The 9,739-nt window shown below is 38.9% G+C and overlaps 1 protein-coding gene across 1 annotated transcript; it reads right to left on the bottom strand.

The window, feature by feature from the left end:
* Positions 1 to 3,231: 3,231 nt before the first annotated feature.
* LOC115003778 (solute carrier family 25 member 47-A-like) lies at positions 3,232 to 9,663 on the bottom strand. The gene is given in 7 exon segments (XM_029425697.1): positions 3,232 to 7,247; positions 7,249 to 7,346; positions 7,549 to 7,813; positions 8,066 to 8,245; positions 8,537 to 8,608; positions 8,694 to 8,737; positions 9,241 to 9,663. Coding segments are annotated over 7 exon segments (909 nt in total). The 5' UTR covers positions 9,278 to 9,663; the 3' UTR covers positions 3,232 to 7,034.
* Positions 9,664 to 9,739: the final 76 nt, after the last annotated feature.

Genomic DNA, 9,739 nt, shown 5'->3' with positions numbered 1-9,739 from the left:
CGCCCGAACATTGCCGAAGTGGATGTTCCCGGCGCAGCGACCGATTGTTGTTAGCGGAAGTCATTTTTATGCCGTTATGATCGTGATTTATTAAGAATACATCAATATTCAAAATATATATATCTTATACCAAGGCCAATAACACTGACGAAATATCATTTCTTAGGCTCTTTAAGTCAGTGTTGACTTTTTCAATAATCATTAACCTTAACCATGTGCTCTGAGTTCCTAAACATAACCATATTCATAAAAACATTTTTAGACTTTCTATGTCTATAACACTATATACGCATACTTATAATGTGTTATCATCCGCTTATAGCACTGTATAATTATAGGTATAAACACTCATAAATATATATAATGCTTTCATAATAATAATATGATGATGATCGCTGGTCACCCACTGGCATCTTCAAGAATCATAGTGTATTATGATTCCCAATTGTAATATATTGTAATATTTTCCACCATAATATAATTTACCCTAAGTGGTCATTGTTTTCTTTAAGTGAAGTAAAATAACTGTTTCTTTACGTTAGCGTTAGAGCAGGGGTATTCAACTAAAATTCTAAGAGGTCCAGTTAGAGAAAATTTCCGCAAGCAAAGGTCCAGAGCATCATAATGTCTCACTTGCGTTATGAATTAGTGTGATATATATTGAAGTAGCCTAGTAGCTGTATCAACGTCTGCACGTCATCAACAACTGACTGTCAAACATAATAAAGAAAGTACAATTTAAAAACAATATTTATTGTCACTTAACATTGAACTATACAGATATATAATACTGTAGATATGTATAGTGTTCTTCTCGGGCTGCATTTAAAAATTTAATTTAGAAAATAAATAAAATAGCTTGAAAATTGTGCATTTTAAAATAAAGTGCTTAATCTTAGAAACATAAAATAAAGTGTAGCAGCAGCTTGAGTTTCCCTTTTTCTTTAACTGTTTCACATCTTGATTTAACTCTCGACCAATGTTAGAATAAATCAGTCTCAATACATCTTGAACAGTTTAACCCAGGCTAAAACATCCTGGGTTAAACTGTTCTCTGTGGCTGATGATGATGACAGGTGGCCTATTTGCTTTATTTTGTCACAAATCAAAATCATATTGGGCTGGTTATTTTCTGTGCCCTCAGTTCAGACTTGAGTGGGTATGTTTGGTCAAAAACGTTGTGCTTTGCCTCATAGTGGCGTTTCACATCACCACTTTAATGAGCACCACGGTCTCTGAGCATATGAGACGCTGGTGTTGTGCTCCCAGTGGGAAGGATGAACATGAATGAGTCCATTCTGGGTTGAAAGCTCTTGGAGAGCGCCACGAGTGGTTATTCTTCTCTCACCCGTCTCCTCGTCAGTATTTCGCTTCCCTTCTCCGTCTTCTCTCTCTGTATCGCTAACTCGTCTTTCCGTCTGTCACTCGGCTCTCGCCTGTCTGTATGTTTGCCGGTTGGAATGCACAGATTTGATTGGCTGCGTAGCATCACGTGGGACAGCTTAACTCGCATGTAATTGGTCTGTGAGTTTCCTGAACCGCTAAACCAGTGCCGTAAAAAACGAGTGCGGTGATTCTCTTAGTTCACGCCTCTCCTGTCCTCCCCTCTGTTTGTGTGTGTAAGTGTGTGCGAAGCGCCGCCCTCCGTGATGCAGAGCGGAGCGAATGTGAATGCGCAAAGCTAAAAAGTACCGTACGTAAGTAGAAGTACCGGTCCGGGTCCGGACAGGTCGGCGTCTGGGTTAGTGACCCCTGCTTTAGAGCAACTTATAATCACAGGATGCATTATAACAGTGATTATAGTACATTATCATAGAAAGTGTAACCAAAAATGTTTATCATGCTTCAGTTGCTATGACAGTAGAAAGCAGATGTATTCAACAGTTTGTGAATTCACAGATTTGTTCATCCAAAGCATTAATAATCAGCCAACATTATGTTGATAAAAAGACAAATCAGATGGCGATATCATTCTATCCAAATGTATGAACTTGTATACACAGAAACTTGACTGTGTTTCAACTGAAGACATGATGCTGTGACTCGATGTGACGGGGAAGACAATGGAGAGGTTGCATTGATTTATGCAAACTTCACTGTATGTCTACTTAACTCCTCTTCAGTGCTCAGACATTTTAATAGGGCTCTCGGGATATATACGCAGCAGGAAATACGCACGTCACTATTATGGGGGTTTACTGCCCCACCTCTGCAATTAATGAAGGTCTTAGGAATTTATGGTCAATTTATAGATCCTCTGAGTTGCTTGTCATGGTTTAACAGAACTTTTTAGTTTAATCTGTCTCAGCTGATATCTAAACCAAGCAGACCAATGAAATGCAGAATCTTAAATACAAAAAAAATAATTTTTACAGATCTTATTCTGGGAAACGAAACACTGTCTGCTTCTGGTGTATAACCTGTCACCAGTTTTGGTTAGAAACACTAGAAATAATGAAAGGCCACACTCCAACCAGTAGTCAATGTGAATATAGATCAACTATAATAAACAGTGATGTGGTTGAAGCCTGTAAACATTTCATTTCATCGAATGAGCTTTTTGATAACTTACTTGTACACTAGTAAAACATTTTATTGCGTCAAGACTTTGATGTGTCTGCCTAGTCATATTTCTTTTTACCACAAAACCAAATATTCATTTAGACTTGTTACAAGCTCAGATAGTTCATTTGAACTTAACCATCTATGTTTATAATCACAACATCACTTTTTTATTAACCACCCTAACCCTGCGTCCTCATAGGGGGACATTACATTTTGGGTTTGCTGCACCATACTTAATTCTGTTGAATTTACACCTGTTGACCTCGTTCATAGACACTTTGTTGTGCCACACTGTAAAAACAAGATAGCAGTCATCTCAACCAAGTCACTCTACAGCCGATCCAGAGACAGAAGTGGACACGGTACAAAACCTCATCAAATGTTATTGTGGAAACTTGTTTCTTTATGCTTAATAACAGTCATATTTGATATAGCAGACACATGTGACACATTCTAGCAGCTAGGACGCTGCTAACTAGGACGTTCTCGTTTGAGGACATTATTATCATACTTTATTAGCATTTCACAAAGGCCAATAGGTGGGACAGATGTTCCTACAGACAGAAAGGACACTCCTAGTTTGGAGAAAGAAGGGAAATTCATGACATACATTGAAGAAATGTTGAATTGTTTGCAATTTTGTTTTTGCACAGCAATGTTCAGGCATTGAAAGAAACAGTTTTTATACTTTATTAAACACTGGTTTTATACAGTAAAATAAACCCTTAGGAGGATTTCTTTTTTCAAAAACTACTTCCCTTTAATGGAAATGCTTAGTTTGTACACTTATTAGGCCTTACTTATCCAGAATAGCTTGGAGAAATTAAAAATCCATACCAAACAGAAGCTCAGGTTTTTCTATCTGGCAGAATTCTCTTCATATAAATCGTCTCAGGTGGAGAGAGAGACATCTGTGCTGTTTTTCTCAAATCCTTGAGTCACTGTTCACCACAGTTGTTTCTGGAGGTTAATTATGTCCTCTGATCATGATTTAGACATTGTCATAGTACTGTATGATGAGTTCTACATCACTTTCAAACCCCCTGAAATGCTGAAAATGTTGTTTTCTTCAAGCAAATGTTTTGCACTTTTATAACACTAGTCGGAAATTGGTTTGGCAGTTAGTTTTCAAACTTCATTATACAACTTAATGAAACAGATTTAATATCACAGCTATGGCAGAAGTTCACAGCATACTGACACCGGACTGGTTTCCAGTGGTTTGCGACCGGCTACTGGTTAATTTCTGATATTTAAAATTAAGTATTGTATTGTGTTAATCAGTGCATCTCCACATGTGTGTGATGGCTATGATCTCAATTAGACTTCCCACTTAAATAAACCTTAACATTAAGGACTTAACCGTGACTCCTTAACGTAAGGATTTGATTATTAACAGGAATTTCATTGCGTAGTAGTGATTGATGATTTCTTAGTGCTCTTTTCCTTCCAATCGATAACTAAAAACATCTCCATCTCTGTCATTAGGCAGTCATCCATGCAAGAAACACAACAATGTATTACAAACACATTACCAAGCACAGCATTTCAGGCACAAATTGTATTGAGCATCAAAAAGATTTATTCAGAATGTCCTTTCCTCCCTCCATTTGCCACAGCTAGTTAGTATGAAGTACAATAGCGCCCCCACTCCTCCACCTCCATCATCACTTATCACTTTTCCCTTCACTTGTTAGTCATCAGTAAGTAAAAGCTTTTGTCTCTCAAATTAGATTCACTTAAAACACCTATTTCTGTTAGATTAGATTGTTATTTTGGTTCATTTCAATTTTTGCCATTTTGAACATCACAACTTGTTATTCAAACCCCACCCATGTCCTTGTGTCACCTTGCAATAGTTGTATTTTTTAATGTTTTCTGTCCTTTCCTCTGTCCCTCTCCTTGTAGCATCTTCGCTGTCCTTCTCATCCCTCCCACCCCTCCATGTTCTCCCGATTGATGCCATCTGAGGTTGCAGGCCCAGGCCACCGGAGCTGCAAATTTACCCAGCAGCACACGTCACTAACAGGGGAGCTCAGAGCTCCCAAAATAGCCCACACAGCAATTGCTGAATGGGGGCCCAAGTGGTAGTTACCGAGGACCGATTCTGACAACAAAATGAAGCTTTCCAACATTATGTGAACACCCATTATTTTAATGAGCCACCCACGCAAATGCCACTGGTTGATTTATAATGTGTTTTTGGGCTTCTTTGGAGATCCATCGGAAGTTCCTAAGATTATGTCTTGAAACAATCATTCTGTATGAATTTGTTTATTTTCCCACAGCATAATAATTAGAGGCTATTAGTGAGGACTTCTATGTGATCGCTGAATATACAACATACACCACAGAAACATGTGCTGTGATACAGTTGAAAGACATAAAAAGGCTCATCTGATGTGAGTCATGCGCTAGAATTCATCCCACTGATTTGCTTATTAAAACGCCACCAACACAATATTCACGACTGGGATAATAATCGGTTGCATGATCTGCTCTGTGTAACAGAAATGAGATTAATCTTGTCGCCAAACCTATTTAAATTATCCGAAGATCTTCCAGGATCCCAATAATGTAGTAATTTAGATTAGAAATGGATCTTTTTCATCACTTGCAGACACTATAAACGGGTCATGTCTCTTGTGTAGCTTTTACTTCATGCCCAGGGGCATGTTATGTGAGAAAATACAGCAACATCGAAGCATTGTAAAACAACTTAATTGAAAATATCTTAATTCTAGTCATTTCACAACCAAGCAGCCTGTAACTTTATTCAATGAGATATTTGGATGCTTGAATAATTGCGGGTTGTTGTTGCATAAGGGGGGACAGACATGCAGGGTTTAATTAAAAGCAGCTAACAAAGGCAACATTCAGGGGTTTTCTTGTTTCACAGTACGGTCTGCAAATCCTAGAATTTCAGTAGGAATCCGATTGTGGAAAAGTTTGCTCGGCACTGATGTGGATCCGTAATAGAGGACGTTCAGATTCAGCAGGCGCTGCATCGTTGGGCCAAATGGTCTTGTAGATCAAAGGCTGTGAGCTTCTCACATTATTCTGTTGGGTCACTTGAACTAATTAACCCCAAGAATTATAAATTGTAAGAAGTTATACAACAAGTTTTGCAGTCAGTGGAAAAGGTTGTGAAGTGAGTTGCAGATCTGTAAAATGGATTTGACAGCTGCAGCTGATTCAGAACGCTGCTGCTCGAGTCCTCACCAACACCAAGAAAGTGGATCACATAACTCCAGTTCTGAAGTCTTTACACTGGCTTCCTGTCTGTCAAAGAACGGACTTCAAAATACTACTGTTGGTTTATAAAGCACTGAATGACTTAGGGCCAAAATACATTTCTAAACTTCTACTATATTATGAACAATCCAGAACTCTCAGGTCGTCAGGTTCAGGTCTGCTTTCTGTCTCCAGAGTCAAAACTAAACATGGAGAAGCAGAGTTCAGTTTTTATGCTCCCCACATCTGGAACAAACTCCCAGAAAACTGAGAGTTTGCTGAAACTCTCACTTCTTTAAATTCAAGGCTGAATACTTTTCTGTTTGCCTTCTAATAAATGATGTTATTATTCATATCTTGCACTGCACTGTCACTTTTATTCTTGTGTTGTATACCTGTCTTATTCTACTTTAGCTTGTTTTTATTTCTATGCTTTTGGTTATTTAATGACTGTTTTAAATTGTATTTAAATGTTATATTGCATTTGTTTTGCACTATGTCTTAATGCATTTAATGTTTTTGTAAAGCACTTTAATTTGCCTTGTTTTTGAAATATGCTAAATAAATAAAAGTGCCTTGCCTTATGGAATAATCCGATCATAAATAAAGTTAATGTCTATTCTGCTATAATTAACAGTTCTGCATCTAAATGTTACTTAAAGTTAAAGTGTGAAAATATTTGCATCAAAATGTACTTAAAGTACAAAAAGAAAAAGCACACTCTATGCATAACAGCACATTTCAGAAAAATATATTATGGACAAAATAATACGCATGCATTCAGTGAGGGCCTGGACGGGTATCATACTACAAAGTGTGCGTGCTGCAGCAGATTGATCATTCTAAACTCAAGGCCTTGAAAGCTCTTGAACACAGTCAAATGGAGCATATGCTTAAGAAGTCTAAAGACAGTTGAGGTTTCTTGTTGCGCTGCTCTTCTAAGACTGGAGCAGGTATGCAGAATTGTCATGAACATACAGCAAAACAAGTTGGCCAGGGAGGACATCTAGTGGTCAGAGATTAGTGGTCCAATCTATGGCACCAACAGTGCCCATTAGTGATACATGACCCCCTGAGCATATTAGGATACATTACCCTACCTAACTGAATATTATACATGTAACAGACTTATCAAATAACGAATGTGGAAACACTCATTCCATGAAATTATTGCAATTCAACAGACATGTTGTGCCTAATGTCTTTGCCATTATGTATGTAAAACATCAGCAATACTATTCGAACCCTAAACGAGGCCGGTCACTGTCAGGGCTGTTCCGGAGGAAACCAGTGAGAACCTCGTAAGTGACAAACACCACCATGTTGACGGGGAATGCGCGCAGACAGTTGATGCCCAAGCTCTTGAAGAACACCCCTGCTCCCTCCACCCTCACGGTCTCAGTGATGCAGTGTAAGAAACCCTTGTATCGCTTCGTCTCCCGCGCTCCAGTCCATCTGCAGGCGGGCTTTGATCACGTCCATGGGTGTTCCTATAGTCCAACCTACCATTCCTGACAATCCACCAGCCAGCATCACAACACTCCAATCTAGAGGAAATGAAAAGGCACGGATGTTAAAAAGGGAACTCAGACGTTTAGATTTTGTACTTTTAACTTCTTTTTATTCCTCGAGTAATGTATGCCATAAAGGGGAGTAATAATAGACAGATAAAAGAGTGTTGGCGTCTGCCTTTTAAGGGATATTTCAAAGCCTTTTATAGAACGAAAATGCGCAGTCAACGTCGCTCACCTGGTCTTTTCTTGCTGCCGTCTGTCAGCCATTCACAGATAGTTGTGTAAGTCAAAAAGTATGTGCCGAATGACGGCGCGTCTCTCAGCATGAGCGGGAGCGCTCCTCTGTAGAGCCCCCTGAACCCCTCTTCTTTGATAATGCTGAGCAGACAGTGAACTGGACCGCGGTACTTGGGTTTGGGCATGTTGGATCCCCCTCGCATGGACTCCGTCTGACACTGCAGACGTACTTTCACTATGTCACCTGGAGACATCACGGACATCTGTTGGAGGCAGATAAGGAGAGATGCAACAGCAGAAGTCTCAGAAGCAGATATCTCACTATCTGCAAGGCTCTACACATCTCGAGATACAAGGGAGATTATATTTTGTGTGTGTTTTAGGTGCAAAATATATCAAATACACACATGGATGTAAACTATGCATTGCATTCACATGTATAGTCAAATTAAACATATTATTGAGGCACATGATTCAACAGCTTTCAGAGGGTTTGTAAAAATCGTATCCGTTACCTGAGCTATACCTGCCACCATGCCAGACAGGAAGACTTCTAGTTTGGTGTTTGGACCACAACCAGCTCCTCGTGCCTGACTCAGACATTGCAGGCAGTTCCTGTATGTGCCAAACACCACTGAGGAGGTCATGGAGATTGTGGTGACGGGTAAGGACATGCCTTTGAAGAAGCCATGCACCTAATGACACAAATTAGATGCCAACACTCTGATCAGATTTGAGCTGCAAAGATTAAATCAGTTAGTTGTCAACTAGTAACTATTTTGATAATCGTTAATATGTTTGAGTTATTTTTAAAGAAAAAGAAAGTCTAAATTCTATGATTCCAGCTTCTGACTTACACAATGCTTTCTACACACCCAATGTTGTTTTTGCCTCTCAACAACTTGTCAGAATCATTGTCATCATCGTCAGAATCATTGTCATCATCATCATCAAGTTACAATGTAGTGTACACCGGTTTCACTTACCCCTTCTTTTGAAAATGTCGCTACTGCACACTGCCAAATCCCCGTGAATTGTTTCTGGGTTTGGATCCGGACCTAGAAAGATAACGAATATGATGATGTCCATTTGTCACATAGAAATCTTGACATCAAGTTTCAGATAAATGCCACTGTAGTGTACCTTTACAGTGTCCAGAGGGTAGCCTACTGCAACTCCACATGCCCCTGTGTGTTTCCAGAGAAAAGAGAGAGGAGCATCAAGAACACAACGGAAACACAGCGATCATAAAGTGTATAGGCTTTAACTGAAACCCTTTTAGCAATGTGCAGGTGACAAGAATTTCAAACGTGATAAATTGTAGCTTATATCTGTTTTACATATTTAAAAATGAATGCTTTGACTGGACAAAATAAGTCATTTTAAGACATGATTTTGAGTTAGGTAATGTCAGATCACAGGATCTGGTCACAGGCTATGTACATGTATGAAACATCTTAAGTGTGCATGCGACAGGTATATTACAGTATGTCAGTTAAGTTCACTACTTCCACTTCTTCATGTTAAATTAGCAGGGTATGCCATGTATAAGAGGACAAGTCCAATCTAATCTTCTGGCTTCAATCTTGGCTGTTGTCGTTGCACCATGCTAAAGCATTAGCTAGCCATTTCGCAAACAACCCGGCCAGCTCATGCTAACGATACATTACACACTACCGTAAGCTGTTACCTGCAAATGATCCAGACACAAAATCAGCGATATGCATCCTGTCAGATGGTGACCGACCAACATACACTTGTCAGATGTGATCCCATTCTTCCTCTAACATGTGCAGTAACCTTGAGTGTGTTGCAGTTACATGATGTGTAGTAGGGGCGTGAGATAACTACTAGCCAAATAGCGTCGACTGGTAAACAGTGGTGCCGAATTTACCCGACTCTACTCGAAGATAGCCGAAAGATATACTATATCTAAATGGGTGTTAGAGTAAACAAGTTGTGGATATACAACAACAAAATTTTTATTAAAACAAAACGTGTGATTTTCTTATTGGATATCAGACTTTATATATAAAAAAACGTCCCTATTCAAACCTTTTAGCGGAACTTCTTAAACCTTTTGCCAGGTATCATAAGATTGAAGCAGCACATTTATGAATACTAACGATAGTGGTTTATAAATGTATTGAACACAAAATGTTTGAATGATGAAAAACTGCCTGTATCAA

The sequence above is a fragment of the Cottoperca gobio genome, chromosome 24, assembly GCF_900634415.1.
Source record: "Cottoperca gobio chromosome 24, fCotGob3.1, whole genome shotgun sequence".
NCBI lineage: Eukaryota > Metazoa > Chordata > Actinopteri > Perciformes > Bovichtidae > Cottoperca > Cottoperca gobio.
This window is presented reverse-complemented; position numbering and strand designations above follow the sequence as displayed.